The 18178-nt window shown below is 35.1% G+C and overlaps 1 protein-coding gene across 1 annotated transcript; it reads right to left on the minus strand.

The window, feature by feature from the left end:
* Positions 1–4490: 4490 nt before the first annotated feature.
* Abca3 (ATP binding cassette subfamily A member 3) lies at positions 4491–17752 on the minus strand. Its single transcript, XM_086839170.1, has 13 exons — positions 17570–17752; positions 15516–15802; positions 13068–13133; positions 11633–12227; positions 10144–11577; positions 9700–10045; positions 9264–9631; positions 8346–9198; positions 8129–8279; positions 7614–7790; positions 5752–6525; positions 5492–5680; positions 4491–5030 (listed from the first exon to the last, which is right to left on the minus strand). Exons 2-13 carry the CDS (start codon positions 15725–15727, stop codon positions 4976–4978), a joined length of 5220 nt encoding a protein of 1739 aa, XP_086695296.1. The 5' UTR covers positions 15728–15802; positions 17570–17752; the 3' UTR covers positions 4491–4975.
* Between the last annotated feature and the right edge of the window lie 426 nt (positions 17753–18178).

The raw sequence follows: 18178 nt of genomic DNA on the forward strand, positions 1-18178 counted from the left end.
TATTTCCAAGTTAATTTACCTGCGCCAAAGAAAAGGGTATATAAACATTGGTGTCACGAGTCAGTTTTATTATTGTTGTCATAAGCATCTCACAACAAATTTTTCAAGTTCAACATGTCGCCGCTTGTTTTAATTTGAATCGCACAAAACACAAAACATGCAATGTTGCTGTCACTGTTGTTGTGGCTTTTTGTATTACATTTTAATGTTATGCGGCCTTTGTTTGTTTATGCACATAAAACCTACAGATATATGTATGTACATTTGTGTGTAAATTAGGGTGGAACTGAGTCACCTGCCAAATTTCAGGTCAACCTACATACATACTTGATATGGATTACTGGGCGTATGAGTAATATTCGTTGCAAGTTCAATATCACTCATACGCAGTGTGGTTTTTTATTATGTCTTTAAATTTTTCTAAAAAAAATTGTATTTAAACGCAACATTTAGTAAATAATTTATAGAACTGGCATAATAATTAATAAATAAAAAAAAAACATAATTAAAATATTAAGTTGATTGCTAATTTAAAAATTTCAATTTGATTACAATCGAATTAAGAGGATTTTGCAACAAGAAATATTTATATTTATGACTCAAAAATTAAAAAAAAAAACAACAATTATTTTATACAATATGAACTACAGGGCGTATGAGTAATATTTGTTGCAAGTTGAATATCACTCATACGCAGTGTGGTCTTTTATAACATCTTAAAATTTCTCTGAAAAAAAGTGGCTTTATTTATGTATTACATATACTAAATATAATATTTAATATATCAATAAATAAAAATTATAATTAAACTAAAAAGGTAATTGCTAAATTTAAAATTTTAAATTGATTAGAATCGAATAAAAGGGATTTTAAAACTCAACATTTTCAAATTTATGTCTCAAAAATAAAATGAAATAATTATTTTATACAATATGGAATACTGAGCATATGAGTAATATATGTTGCACGTTCAATATCACTTATACGCAATGTGGTCATTTATTATATCTTCAGATTTTTGTAAAAAAATGGTTTTAACGTAAAATGTATAAGATAATTTATATACTAAGTATAATAATTATTAAATAAATATTTTAGAAAAACATAATTAAAATATTAAGATCTTTGCTAATTTAAAAATTTAAAATTGATTAGAATCGAATTAAAATTATTTTAAAACTCAACACTTTCATAGTTATGTATCAAAAATTGTTATTTTATACAATATGGGCTACTGAGCGTATGAGTAATATATGTTGCACGTTCAATATCACTCATACGCAGTGTGGTCTTTTATTATATCTTGAAATATTTCTAAAAAAAGTTGTTTTAAACGTAAAATGTTTTAAATCATTAATATAATACGTATAATACTTAATATTAAATTTTTAATTAATCATAATTAAGGTTTAAAATTTATTAGAACCGAGTTGAAAGGATTTTACAACTGAACATTTTCATATTTATGTCTCAAGACTCAAGAATAAAATATTTTATTTTGTTCAAAAATAACTACATAAATTAGAACAAACAAACAAATCATATTTAATATATTTCTTCTGATTTAATGAAATATTCCTTGTACTTGCCCTTAAAGCGTCCACCCTAATGTATGCGCATACATATTATGGGATATTTTGCTGGCTTTCTTTATTTAGGCTTTCGCTCCGTAATGTCCTCTATGAGGTATTACGTACCACACACACTAACACTCTCGTATATCAAAAGATAACTGTAATGTTGTAATGTAGTCCATTTGCGACAAATATGCGCACCCAAAAAATGCTCCTCGGACAATGGTTGAAATTGTTCGCATATTTATGACCGAATTACCCACATTCGGCTGCGAGAATGGTTGGAAGGGGAGAGCGGGGAGGGTTAACCCCTATCCTGTACGGTGTTGGAGGGGGAGGTGGAGAGGGATATGGGGAGAGAAGAAAATGGGAACGCGGGAACAGAGGGTAATAGTAGGATGACTGGACATAGCAGAACAAACAAAACCATTGGCAAGGCACGCAAATCTCGGCTATAACCAAAATATTTGCAAAAGTTCGTCGAGTCCCCCCCCCCCCCAAAAAAAAAAAAAAAAAAAAAAAAAAAAGGAGAGTACACAGAAAAAAAAGTCGGTCCCTGAAACCTGAAAATGAATAGAAATATTTTTCTAAAGCAAGGATTAAATTAACATTTTATCAATAAGATAACAAATTGATTATATAACATTTTATTGCATGTAAAGTTAAATTATTGTTTTTTATCGATATAAATATTGCAATTAATTTCAGTATAGCATGAATTTAATTTAAGGGATATTTTATATTGTAAATAATTGCTTCATGATTCTTTTATATGTATCTTTACTTGTTATATTTTTTATTGACTTCTTTTGCCAATACGTATCTTTTATTCAAGTTTATTTTACTATTTAAATCCTTAAAATTGTTGGCTATTCTACAAATTTTAAAACTTAATGAACGATTTTTGCATCGATATAATATATATTCATACTCCTTACTTTCTTTTTAGTTCAACTATTTTTTTCCAGTGCACGAGAAGGATAAAAAAAGAGCGTTGGCAAGAAATCAAAGTGAGAAAGTGCCATGGTTAGGGCAGGGAGTTCAAAGGGTGGGGGGGATAAAACCAGGCCGGATATATTAGCCTGGACAGGGACAGCATCATCGTTTCATTTTGCTGCCTGCGTCAATGACAACAAATTTGCTGTAAGCCCTCCGTCCATCCTCAAAAAAAAAAGAATAAGAAAAAGCTAGAAAGAAATGAAGGAATTCCTCCTTTAGCGACCAAAACAGCCCGCCATGGGCGATGGGCAACTAATATTTGCCAAGCGTAAAGTAATAAAATATTTCTTCGGTCAATAAATGCAATTCAATGTGAAGCGCCAGAGTCCAAGAAACGAATGAAATTGGTAGTGACACCAAAAACGTGAGTGTAAGGAAACACCAACAAATTAAATGTGATCGCAGTCAAAATATACGAACTTGAAATGCTCTACAAAATAAGAAATTTGTAAAATTTATTAGTTAGTTAAAGGTCTCGGGTAATGTATTTATATATATTTTCATTTATTACCTCTGAGACTTATTATTCAAAAATCTAAATTTTTATTTTTAGTTTCTTGTTAATATATTTTTTATATAATTATATGTTCTAAAATGTTCTGTAAGAGAGCATAAAAAACATGTCTTAACAATCAGTGTTTAATAGCTTTTCTGTTACAAGTTGCATTTAGTACACACAATTTATTGATTTTGGCAAACAAAATTGTAGAAGAAAATCCACATTTAACATAATAAATTATTCTTTCAAAAGATAACCATAAAACATAAGTAATTTTCAGAATTTTAGTTCCCCAATTAATAACACACCACATTATTTATATTATTTAATTTATTATGGAAATAAATAAAATAAATTCAAAGAACTCCTTAAAATTTCTCAAACTAATTCCTTTTAATAGTATTTAAAGAAAGTATTTTTTTAAGGCTCTCTGCTGCATCATAATATTAGAGAAAGTGCATTATTTTAGCAATACCCTAACCAACATCTCTTCTACGCCTTCGTCTCGTCGCCAGGATTTTCAAACACATCTTTTTCGATTCTTTTTTTTTAGAGCACTTTTCGTGTTATTTTAATGTCTGTTTTGCTCTCTCTGCGTTTTCTATTTGGTGGAATTCGTAAAAGCTTTTATTGTCATTTGTTTGCTTTAGAATGCAATAAAAACGTTATGCCAAAGGATAAATAAATACGCCTGTATGTTGCCAAAAATCAACATGCGATTGACATATGTATGAGTGTACATATGTCTATATAAAGGAAGGATGACCAGCTTCAAGGGAACAAAGTGAAAAGAAATAAGAGCTATCGAAAAAAGTCAGTAAGACTTTAGAAAGGACGAGCACAGAGACTTATGTTACCCATAAATAAAGGAGGGAAAAGGATATCTTAAGTAGAATAAGAAGTGATTAGTACAAAGGAGAAATATATTTTAAGTGAATTAAATAGATTCTTTTAATAAATGAATCAATATTTTAGAAATATTTATACTTTTTAGGATAAAACTTTATTATTTAAATTTATTTATTGAATATAACATTTGGTAATATACATAAAATGGGAAAGAAAAACGAACGACATTTATTTTACGCATATAATTTGTTGATGAGATCGCCCCTTTGAAGCATTTGTGCATTCTATCTAAAAGGTGGTAAAGTGATTTAAATGAATATAGAATAAACATAAATACTAATAATAAAAAATATAAATTACACTGTTTTCCCATCAATATAAAAACCATTTTTTAATTGTTACGAAAAGTGTATTTTATTTAATCATTATTATCGAGTTTTGTGGTGTTTATTAAATTTAATATGTATTCTTTCCGAAACCATCATTTTGAATGATGCCCAAATAAAGAAGAAATGTCATACATCTTTCATTCTCACCATTAAAAACTCCCAATAAATTGTTTGCTTATGTTTTCGTTTACATTTAGATAAAATTTAATTAATTTGTATAGTATACATTAACATTATTTGGTAAATTCTCATACATATGTATCGTAGGGTTTGTGCCACAATAAAATTGACCTATTTACACGCTTCTAAGTACATCGATATCAATACACATAATCATATATGCAACAAATTTTGGGAATACTTTTAGGGCAAAAAAAATATACAGATATATATATTTAAAACATGATGTGCGTGTGTGTAGGTCAACCAGATATACATAAATATATATATATATATATTTATATAGTACAATATACAAATCTCTCTTCTTAAATGTGTAAATTTGCTAGATGATCACAAGAAAATAAGGCATAATCTCTGCTATCTATTGTCTGGTCTCAAGCTTAGAAACTATCTGCTGAGGCATCGGCGTTGTATAAAACATTATCATTTGTGTATGTGAGTGTAGGTAATTAGTTCAGGTGAGGAACATGTCGTACAGGTACTCAATACTCATTGGCTAGCAGGCACTGGCACAGCTTCCTCAACTCGGACAGGCTGCTGGTAGTATATTGTATATATATATTTTTTTCAGGGGAATCAAAAGAGAGAACAAACATTACACAAGTTAACATTAGTAGCTTAGGGAAATTGGAGCAAAAAGACACACTGAAATAATAAATCATAAAATACTCCATATGTTAGCTTTTCTACGTGATCTACGCATGCGGCGAAGTTAGCTCGTTTAAATGGTTTAGGCCTTGGTATGGGTTAGCCACAAACTACAACATAAAATCGTTAAGAATAAAATTTTTTTGGGAATATGCTATGCTGTGCTGTCGTTGTATGAGAGAAGAAAGTGTAGCTGTGCTTCGGTGCTTGTCTTTGATTTTAGTTTTGCGATGCGACAGGTAGGTAGATGGATGAAGCCAAAAAGCCGAGAAGCCCGCTTATAAGCCAGGTGGTGTTAGCAACACTGGATCTAAGGTGTTTGTTTTGGGGAGGGGGTTAGGCTAGCTCACTGATTGGCACGCGTATCCTCGCGCTGGTACTTGGCAAACTCCAAAAAGATCTCCTCCAGCGTTGTCTGGCTAACCGAATAGTCCTCCACATTTAGCTGATCGCGATTACTCTCCATCAGACCGAAAATGCGAGACCATTTCACACCAGTTAATGGAATGTAGAACGTTAAAATTCCCTGGTACTCCTCCCTATAATTAACATACAAAATATTAGAAAATAAATATATATACTTGATAAACTAAGAAAATTTTTTACTCACTGTAAAATGGACTGTGGATATTCGCGTTCCACAAACTCCTTGACGGCATCAATATTCTGCTGCTCCATTTGTGCTGGAACCGTGGGCTCATCCGGACTTCTCGCATAGCCAGCACTTAATCTCGCCTGCCGCAATGCCTCCATATTGCGACGCACCTTGATCTTGAGGATGAGACCCTTGGAGAATTTGTTTTTCAAATGCTGCGTGGAACCAATGCACTTGAATTCGCCATTGACCATAATGGCCAAACGCGTGCACAGCGCTTCACACTCCTCCATGCTGTGTGAGGTGAGGACAATTGATTTGCCAGAGTCTCGAATGCGACAGACCATATTCCAGAGCTGTCGCCTCGCCGCTGGATCCATGCCGGTTGTGGGCTCATCCAAATAAATGACGGACGGACTGCCGATCACAGCAATCGCTGTGCTCAACTTTCGCTTATTGCCACCGCTATAGGCGTGAGTGCGCTTATCGATGTGCTTCATGAAGCCAAAGGATTTGGCCAAATCCTCAGACAATTGCTTAATGCGAGACTCCTGGACGCCGCGCAGCATGCAAAAGATGCGCAATACCTCACGACCCGTCAGATCGTCCAGCAAAGCATCAAACTGCGGGCAGTAGCCGATCATCTTGTAGATGCTGTTCATGTTGGATTCCAGGCTCAGACCCTGGACATATGCAGCACCAGAGGTGATCCGCTCATCACCAGTCATCATCTTGAAGGTTGTCGTCTTGCCGGCTCCATTCACACCCAGCAGACCAAAACATTCCACTCTGTGGGAGAGAATAAGGATGGAATTAGTAAGAATATACGGTTGGGTAAATATAAAGGATTAGTAAGTATCTTTTATCAGTTAGTATCTATGACCAGTAAGTAACTATGTTCAGTAATTAACTATGATCAGTAAGTAACTCTAAACAGTAAGTATCTATGACCAGTAAGTAACTTTGATCAGCACGTAACTATGATCAGTAATTAACTTCGAACAGTAAGTATCTATGGCCAGTAAGTAACTATGATCAGTAAATAACTATGATCAGTAATTAAGTATTATCAGTTATTAACTTCGAACACTAATAAACAATGACTTGTAACTTTTGTAACACAACACATATCTGAGACTTGGCTGGTAGAAGTCACTTCGTTCCGGGGATGTTAGAACCAGTTGGGAATCATATGCACAGATGTGCGTAAATAACTATGAGCTATAAGTAACTCTGAACACTAACTAACTATGACGAGTAAGTAACTCTGAAAACTAAGTACCTATGACCAGTACGTACTCTGCTCATTAAGTATCTATTAGCAGTAAGTAACTCTGATCAGTAATTAAGTATGATCAGTAACTATCTATTACCAGTAAGTAACTCTGAACAGTAAGTATCTATGATTAGTAAGTATTTATGATCAGTTACTAACTATGAACACTAATAAACAATGACTTGCAACTTTTAAAAAACACAACATATATCTGAGACTTGGCTGGCAGAAGTCACTTCGTTCCGGGGATGTTAGAACCAGTTGGGAATCATATGCACAGATGTGCGAGATTTGTTTTGGAACAAATTTAAGCTATTTGAATGAAACTATGGAAGTATTCTTCTATATAATTTGACTAGTATATAAGTCGGAGCATGGCGTATCGGTGGACTATATATATACATATATATATATCTTCCTTAGAAACGATCAGAAAATGTTAGAAGAACTGTTAGAACTTTTACAGTTTTCAACAGATTTTTATCAAATTTAAAATATACATATAGCCTATATATTAATATAGAAATCAGTGTAAAATATTATGAAAATCGGACTACACTATATCATATACTTTGGGCCTAATATAGGTTTTGAAACTTACTCTTGTACACAGAGCGACACCTGATTAACAGCCAGGAATTGTCCATAGTATTTGGTGACCCGATCCAGGACTAGATTTTTAGCGGCCAGCTCATCGGAACTCATGTGAAGGATGCGTTCACGCTCGTATGCCACATCGTCATCCAAGTGGCCTGCAGGTGGAGGCGGCGGTGGTTTCCTATGCAAAAAAGAGGAACAAATTAAATTAAAGAGGTTCTGTCAGACAGTAAATATAAATATCGCTGAATTATATTGTAAGAAAAAGAAGAAATAAAAGATTTCACTTATATCATATCGATAAAATCTAAAAGTTTGATGTATTGAAATGTTTAATAGCAAACACTATCGCATTTAACATAAAACATTTAATTTTATCGAAGAATATCTGGACAATGTTCTGCTTTCTGATATATAAAAAAATATTACAAATATATTGCAACATAAATTTATCGATTTTACGTTTTTTAGCATTGATTTATTGATATTTTCAGACATTCTCTGTACAAAAATACTCACGATAACTTTTGACGGATCTTAAACATCAGTTCACCAATCAGTCGGAATTCCAAAATGATGATGACGAGGAAGAAGACAACACCGGTGACAGTCATGTACAGAGTTTCGGGCAGGACACCAGGCGCTTCCCAAGCAAAATATGGCTTGATATCTATGAAAAATATAATTAAATTCCATTTAAGAATATTAGTTTATTAATTAGTAATTAATTACTTACTGCAACACTGCGGTATTAACTCGCAGAGCAGAATGGGCGGAATCGCTGAAACCTTCTCACAGGCATTCCTCGTCGCCGTATTGGTGTAGACCTTATTCAAACCCATTGCCAATGAGAAATGAGGGAAGATGCGGAAGATCCAGCCCAAGATATCCGCCGTATCCTTTGTGTCAAAGAAATCGGAGGACATTACCACAACGACAATGAACAAGGCCATGCCGCAAAAGATGTTGACTATGGAGACGCGTGCGAATCCTGTGGCTGGTTCCTTGAAGAACAGCGACATGATGTATATAAACGGCAGAACGGAGAATCCAAAAAGCAGTAGCAGCAAAAAGTATCTTCCCAGTTCCGGGAAGGTGGACAGTCCTGCCTCTTGGAAGCAAACGATCGTGATCACAACAATCAGAGCCGTCACAATGTAGGTGGCAAAGTCACATATAAACTGGGAAAGCCAGAAAGTCCACACTTTAACGCCGCCCACAAACTGTAGAAGTTTGGCTCTCGATTCACGTTCCTTGATCAAAAACAGGATGTATATGGAACTGACAAAGCACATGCAGAAGCACAGATTGGAGGCCAGCTGGGTGCCCAGATTGTTGCCCGTGCTCAACTGTGAGAGCAACGTATTCGGCGTATATGGCAATGGGGCATTCGTCACTGCAATGCGTGCATCAGCACCGAGTAATTGCTTTGCCAGGGCATTGTGCACCATGTTGACGGTCAGCGGAGCTGTGTGCAAGGCCTGATTATTCAGCCAGGCTATGATCTGCTTCTCAAAAATGCTGGCGGCCACCAAATAGCGTGAATTGATTCGCACCTGAATAGTCTTGCCAAGCTCGAGGATGTAGTTCTAACGAGGGGAGACATTACAAAGGTAAATTTTAATGGCTTCTAACTAAGTATATAAATACTTACAGTAAAGTCAGTATTACCCGTCACCTCGAGAGCATAATCACTGCCATAGGACTTGGCCAGCGCCTCGTACTGATTGGCAACACCAGAGCTATTCGAGCTGGTCGCATGGGAACGATCCAGTACGGTGACAGCCAGGGGATATTGGGTCAGCGACATGGTGATGGGTTTCAGCTCCTGGAACGTGCCCTGCGTCTCTATAATCAAAATGGTGACCACCACAAAGAACACGGGCATTATATTTTGAATGAGCAGGAGTAATTTGTTACGCCACGTATACAGGAACTTCTTGAGAAGCATGGCCTTCCATTGATTGGACAGCAGCTGTAATCCTTGAAGCAGGCGTCGATTCTCCGAGAAGATACCATCGGCTGCAAACAGTTAATTGAGCTTATCGGAAGTCCAAAATAATATGAGATCGAGTTCAAGCACTGCTTACATTGTACTGATTCGTTGTCATTGTCCTCACCGGACGCATGGTAACCGGTGCCGCCATTCATTATCTCACTTGCATCCTTAAGGTTGCCGCTAATATCCTTCTCGGCGCCCACCTTCATGAAGACCTCCTCCATTGAGGTGATGCCAACGCCATAGCCATTGAGATGCAGTTCGTCAGATTGCTCCTCCAGCTGGCCAAACATCTCCTCAAACTTATCGGACGCACTATCCGGCAGTTGGTAGGATAATTCTGCACCAATATCGCATTCTGGCTTTAGACCAGGAATATATTTGTTAAGCAGCGCTGTCACTTCGTTCGTCTGGCAATCGTCGCGTTTAACACAAATCTAAAGGGTAATGGTTATGAAAAGAGTATAATTAGTTAAGAGTTGTAGTTTCTTAAAAGATTTCCTAGCTTTATATATCTTACTATACATAGACTTACCAATCTATATCCGGAGCCATATTGTTTCTTCAAGAAAAACGATGTGCCATGGCACTTAAGTTCACCGTCGCACATAATGGCAATGCGATCGCCCAGGACATCGGCTTCATCCATAAAATGTGTCGTCAATAGCAAAGTGCGTCCAATTTTTTCCTGCTGCAGCAAATCCCACAGCTGGCGACGAGCCGATGGATCCATGCCAGAGCTAGGCTCATCGCACAGCACCACCTTTGTATCGCCGCACAGGGCACAGCAAACGGATAGTTTGCGCTTCATGCCGCCCGAGAGTTTCGCAGATGCGACATTCGCCTTGTCCTCCAGCTCGATCATTTTCAGATATTTGGCCACCTCCTGCTCCACCGCCTTGCCCCTGAGACCCTTCATGCGGCTAAAGAATCGAATGTGATTCGAAACGCTCATCTCATCGAAGAGGACATTGTGCTGCGGACAGATGCCGAGGGACATGCGAGCGCCCTCGATGTTGGTACGAATATCGCTGCCATTAATGATGGCTGTGCCACTCGTTGGCGGAAACATGCCGGTCAGCATCGATATGGTTGTGGTCTTGCCGGCACCATTGTGTCCCAGCAGCACGGTAATCTCATCCTCAAACATATTCATGGACAGACCCTTTACCACCATTTTGTCGGCAACGAAACGCTTTTTAAGATTCCTCATCTGCAGGCCAATATGTTTGCCCTCCGGTTCCGCTTCAAAGGCCTTGGGATCCCTCTGCTCCCTCGCAGGTCCTCCATTGGGTATATCCTCCACACCTGTGTACTCCCGCTCGCCGCACCAGAACTCTCTGCTGAAGGGGAAGTGCCAGGGACGTGGTACACCAAAGCTGCCCGGCATCACTTGCTCCACATACAAACAGATGGTCATGCAGATGAAGCAGGACACCAGCATCATAATCATCACAGCTCCCAGAGTCAGGGTGTCATCCACAGATACCGGAGTAAAGAAGTTACTCCACTGCAAGCCCTCGCCGGTTCCTTCGAAGCCCAATATCAGCTTAATGCCAAAGCCCATGCCCGTGTTTGAGATCAAGCTCCAGCCCAGCTTAGAGACCAGGCTCATGTCGTCATACGTATTGATGGTGAAGGAGTACGGAATGTAGGCAATGAACCATATCAGACCTGTGACAGCTGCAGCTGTGCTGGCTCTCGAAAAGAAGGTGGCCATCATGAAGCAGAAGCAAATGCTGGCAATGATGTATATGATGAGGAAGAAGACCAATGCTGTGAAATTGGCATGTGTTAGCACTGCCACACCCTCTGACCAATTGATTTTGACCAGTATAGCAATCAATATGGCCGATATGGTAAGCATTATAAAGGACTTGACAAACCAGGCGGTCCAATGCAGCCAATTGCTCAGCCCCATGATCTTCATAACCTCCTTGAGCTGCTTCTCCTTCTCAGCGGTGATGTACTACAAAAAAGGTTATTGATATAGATAGGCTTCAATTACGATCTTAAGCACTTACCTTGGTTATGTACGTGCAGGGATAAATGAAACTGAGCAGAATGATCAGTGACATTATTGAGGACATGCCCTCCAGCAGTGGATCGTAGATGTAGGCCGGATATGGGTAGCGTTGCATCACCACATCCGGTAGATCTTGCTCCCCCGATCTCTGTCTGATGTACGCCATCGATAGTTGATGTTGCAGCGGCAAGAATCCTTCGCGTAGATATCCCGGTGGTATACCGCCATCCTCATCCTTCTCATTACGCGGCCCCGTCAAATCGATGGTGGGAAAGAGTCGCATTGTTAGCCAAGTGTTTGCTATCGCTATCGTTGCCGTTCGCAATTCCGATGGAAATCGCAGTGAGAAATGAAAATCCTGCGGCAAATCCCCAATATTTGTGATATTTGACCAGGCATCGTCGAATTGGATGCCGGCAAAGGCATTCTTGCCAACCACATCCAACTGCAGTTGGGCAGCATTTTCTGATGCGTAAACCGTATTGTTGGACATCAGAAGGTTCGTCCATGCCTCGGAGACCAGTTTTTCCAGTACCGGATTTGTTGGCGAATAGTACACCGCATATAGAAAATTGCTCCCTGACAGCGTGTTCCTAAATAATTTTTTTAAATATTACAAATGCATCACATTAATACCTGGGCACACTAAAGTCTAATTAACACACAAATTAAGGCTTAAATATGGATTTGGGTTAGTTTTGGATTAGTTTGTGGATATAGCTTATTGTGTTTAGTATTTTTGATTTTTTTTTTTCTACAAAGCAATACCGAAAAATATTAATATTTTGTCAACAATAAATGTAAATTATTGAAGACCAGTGATCCGAATTATTAGTTGGGTTTGTGTTGTTAAGAAATGTATTTAATATACATATATTATAAAATAAATATATTATAATATACATATTATGTATATAAATATATATATATATATTAAAATATACTTATATATATTTATATATATTTTAATATATTTATATTATAATATATATTAAATACATATATATGTAAATATGTAAATATATTTTATATATATATAACGTTGCTTGAATAGCAATTTCATTTAAAAAACTGGTCAATTTTAGCTTTAAATTGGAGCATATCCAAATATAATCAGGAATTTAATTAGCATTTTATTGAGCTTAGCTTCTAATCTCATTAGCTTTTAATTGCTTTAAAATATTATGCTTAGTATGCAGACTTAAATGCAGGTTTTAAAAGAATACTAAATACTCAATGCGAAAATAATTTTTTTTTAATAAAATCTCTCGATTTTGAAAATGTGAAAGAACTTCTATATAAGAAGGGTACTTCCTGTGATGTATTTTAATTGTACAATTTTGTTAAAGTGTCAATTACAATTGGTTAGTTACAGTGTTGAAAGTTTAATTTGTTTTCTTTTTGTGTTTTTTGTTTGTTTGTTTTTTTTTTACCTCCTTCGATTAGGTGCAATCAGCGCTAGAAGCTTGCCAAGGTAGGACGAACTATGCAACGAATGCCTTCAGGTTTTGTGGAGAGAACAATACAAAAAACATTGGACATATATTTAATATAAACATTTTTGGGAATATTAAGGTAATTTAGCAAGGTTGCAAAAATAAGCAAAATTACATAATACGCACAATTTAAAGCATGTTATTAGGTAAAAAAAACTATAAGAAAATTATTATAATCAAGATTTTAAATGTATTCTTTTTATAGCCTTGCAGGGCATTATAATTTCAGTCAAAAGATTCATAGGAACACAAATTATAAGTTTTACAATTTTTGACAAATTTTTGTTTTTTAATTTTATTCAAAGCTATCTTTTATTATTAAAGAATTTCGTATTTAGTTTTTAAAAAATCGAAATACTACATAATATAACAGCCAGAAAAAAGGTTGTTAAATGAAGAGGATCACTAAGTATCTTTCAACATTAAGTTACTATGAACAGTAAGTATCTATGATCAGTAATTAACTATGATCAGTAAGAATCTATGACCAGTAAGTAACTCTGAATAGTAAGTATCTATGACCAGTAAGTATCAATAAACATTAAGTAACTATTATCAGTAAATATCAATGAATATTAAGTAACTATGATCACTAAGTACCTATCACCAGCAAGTATGTATGATCAGTTACTAACTTTGAACACTAATAAACAATGACTTGCAACTTTTGAAACACAACACATATCTGAGACTTGGCCGGCAGAAGTCACTTCGTTCCGGGGATGTTAGAACCAGTTGGAAAGCATATGCCCAGATGTTCGAGATTTGTTTTGGAACATATTTAAGCTATTGGAATGAAACTATGGAGTTATTTTTCTATATAATTTTGCTAGTATATAAGTCGAAGCATGGCGAATCGGTGGACTATATATATACATATATATAGGGGCCATAGGAACAATCGGACGATTTATAGAACTATGATCAGTAATTAACTATGACCAGTAAGTATCTATGAACATTAAGTAACTATGAGCAGTAAGTAACTCTGAACAGTAAGTATCTTTGACCAGCAAGTATCTATGACCAGCAAGTATGTGTGATCAGTTACTAACTTTGAAAACTAATAAACAATGACTTGCAACTTTTGTAACACAACACATATCTGAGACTTGGCTGGCAGAAGTCACTTCATTCCGGGGATGTTAGAACCAGTTGGGAATCATATGCACAGATGTGCGAGATTTGTTTTTTAACAAAGAGCAAGCTATTTTAATGAAACTAAGGAGTTGATCTTCTATATACTTTTACAAGTTTATATATCGGAGCATCCCAAATCGGTGGACTATATATAAACACATATATAGCTGACATCGAAAAAATCGGACGATTTATAGAACTTTGATCAGTTATTAACTATGACCAGTAATTAACTATGAGCAGTAAGTATCTATGCCCAGTAAGTAACTCTGAACAGTAAGTCCATATCTATGACCAGCAAGTATGTATGATCATGTATGATGTATGATCTGAACAGTAAGTATGTATGATCACTTACTAACTTTGAACACTAATAAACAATGACTTGCAACTTTTGAAACACAACACATATCTGAGACTTGGCTGGTAGAAGTCACTTCGTTCCGGGGATGTTAGAACCAGTTGGGAATCATATATATGTGCGAGATTTGTTTTGGAACAAATTTAAGCCATTTGAATGAAACTATGGAGTTATTCTTCTATATAATTTTACTAGTATATAATTCGGTGCATGCCGAATCGGTGGACTATATACATACGTATATATCGCTGCCATAGGAACGATCGGATAATTTGCTTTCTAGTTTTCGACAGATTTTCATCAAATTTGATATATAGCCATTATATATTAATCTAGAATTTTGTGTAAAATTTTATCAAAAGACTACTATATCATATATCTGCCATACAAACGATCGTTCTAAATAGAGAAAATTGCAAAACGGTAAATTAAATAAAAGCAGGCATTACCTCATTGTATTTTAACATAAATATAAATAACTTATATTGTATGAATTCCTAGAGGTCGAATTTCAATCTGCAACAGTATACTAACTTCGGCGTGCCGAATTAGAAGAATTACAGTTCTTATTTTATATATTATTTGTTATATAAAGATTTATACAACTTGAATGTACGGATATTTAATATTCTGCTATCTGAAGTTAGCTTCCTTTCGGCTTTTTACAATAATACATACAATTGTTCATAAGAATCAACCTTATCAAATTAAAAAAAAAATAAGAAAATTACTACAAATAAATAAAATAAATTATAGTAATAATAATAATAATATAAATATTATCAGGGAAAGGCCTACAAAAGCTAGAGTGAAAAATAAATAAATAAAAATCTAGGGACATCGTATACACACCAGAAAACACATTTATTGTCTACAATACTCACTGTAACAGGCTTAGATTTGTGATACCCTGCGGTGTATAGTACTTTGTGTCCATCTGCTCCGTGTCAACCAGGGTGCGGACCAGGACCAGGAGCAATGAGAATATTGCTGGCAGCACCAGCTCGATGACCATCTGCCATTTGTGGTTCCATTGGAGGGTCCAATTCTTCCACAGCAACAGCACAAATTTATCCCAATTTGTTACCTTGGCCATTTCGAGGCTTTGTTCGTTGTGGCTTTGGCTATAGCTTTAGACTAGGTCAACATTAAAATCGATTAAAATTAGTTGCTGCAAAAGAATAAATCAATCGGATAAATCAAATTAGACATTTTAATATATTTTTATTTAAATCTTTATTTAGTCAAAGTGGTAGCAAAGAGTGGTTAGAGAAGTTTAGAGAAGAACTTTTGTGGTAGAAGACAAAAAACTGCTGCATTTGTTGTTTAAAAACATTTTAAGGGATATCTGAAATTCGAATAACTTATAATATCCATGAGTAGGGGTTTTAACTTCTTGTAAATGAGCGAAATTTTATTGACTTGTTTCGAGGACTTTTTGTTGCTACTTTTGAATTAAGTATTCATGTCAAATCATAAATATTAGGAAGTAAGAAAAGTACATAACAAATATATCAAGGAATTCCGGAAATAGACAAATAAACAACTTCAAAAAACGCATGTCCAGAGTATCTATTAACAATCCAATGTCAAGTACTTCTATTCCATCTATGAAAACTATCTAAAGTATACCCAAAGCTATGTAAACATCGTTGGTTATGTTAGGATTGATAAGGTTCCGGTAAATTAAATCATAACTTTTTGTAAACACTATCATTTCAGTCACTTGTTGATATTAATAGAAGGTCGGATGGGGGATAGCCCTCAGGAGAGGAGAGTGTGTGTATGTTTATCAGACTACAAATTAAGGCACTTAATATAAATAAAATAAATACAAACATATTTGTATGTACTTACAAAAATACTTTTTATTACTATCAATAAACATTTATTTATTTATAGCTATTGGATTTAAAACATTTATTGCTTCTGTTTCTGTTTCTGCATTATCAAATGCACTCGAATCGTCTGGACTTTTAATCTAGGTGTATATGGCCTGATACCTAATTATAGTAAGTACATTAAGTAAGTAAGAACAGTTAACAACTGAAAGTTTAATGAAAATTAAACCTCAAGCTAGCAACTGGTTTCTGATAAACATTTATTCTCGGCAGCTCAATGTGAAAAGTTGCTGATCTAAGAATGATTCGCATAAAATGAAAAGTTGAATGCACAAAAGAGTTACGATAAGCTAAGCAATATTATAGAAGGCAATATACTTCCGAGGAAGTACTCTCTCTGACTCTCGGAAATAATGTGAATGAAAAGCTTGAGTAATCGCATGATAAATAGGAATATTATAGTATATATCTCTTATTGGTAGAATATTTTTGATTTCGCATTTATTCAAGAACAAAGAAAGGTTGAACTTTTAAAATGATTCCAAATATGATAATACAAATTTTTGTACCATTGTACAATTTTAATCCCTATTCGTTTTGTTCTAAACTACTAAACCTTTATGGTAAATAAAGAAAATATAATGAGGATACTTTTCAACAACAATAATCATTTGAACAAAGTTATATGTTGATATATCAATGTAATATATATCAATGTTGATATATAGAAATACACTTGTATTATTAACAATAATCCATTAAAGCCGTCTGGAAAACGTATGTATATATAATTAGGAAATGGTGGATAATGTTTCAACGGAGCTTTGTAACTCCAATCATAATCGATTCATGGGAATTTCCCGACTCTTTGCCACTATTGGTTCTATTATCCAGTTACACCCACATATATTAGAGCGTTAAAAAAACACACACACTCACACAAAAAAAAAATAATAATAATAATAATAACGTCAACGCACACACACTTGTGTAGATCAGGAATAAACAAAGAGATAAAGTGGCATAAATCCAGAATGATAATCGGGGAGAGGGATTGGCGGTGGCATTTCCACCTGCCACCTGAGCACGGAACTTACCCCGAAGCTTAGCCAAACAAAAAAAGTGTCTCACGCGGCACAAACAAAAAAAAAAAAACTAGAATTATATATGAGGACCGTGAAATCGAAAAAAAATAGATATATATATATATATATATATATGGCAACAATGCGAGCTTCGGCGGACACTCGACCGTTTCGGTTTGCGGACAGTTTCGAACTGAACCATGCCGTAAGGCAATCTTCCCTTTTTATCAATAGAACACAATCTAAACGCAATAAAGTGAATAGCATTTATTGGTTTTGGCCATGGCTAAAAAGTGATAAGCAAGTACCCTCACACTTTACACGCGGACATATGTCTGAATTCTATTTCGATTCCATATCGATGTCGATAGAGGGGTGTCTGGGTTAGCCATAAACCCATAATAGTATATATATCGTTAGTGGGATCTATTACTCAATGAAGAAGTTATGCATTTTAATTATGGCTAATTGAAATGACATTTATTGTATCGATCAAAGTCAAAAGCGTGCAATCCATCCAAGTAATTATAATAAGGAAAATCCCTTTTAGTATATTTTATACAGCCTAAATAAGTAACTTAAACATTTACTAAAGATAAATAATCAAGTGCTTTGGGTCAA

This window comes from Drosophila serrata, unplaced genomic scaffold (assembly GCF_035046125.1).
Source record: "Drosophila serrata isolate PLE 108 unplaced genomic scaffold, ASM3504612v1 contig_362, whole genome shotgun sequence".
NCBI classification, from domain to species: Eukaryota; Metazoa; Arthropoda; class Insecta; order Diptera; family Drosophilidae; genus Drosophila; species Drosophila serrata.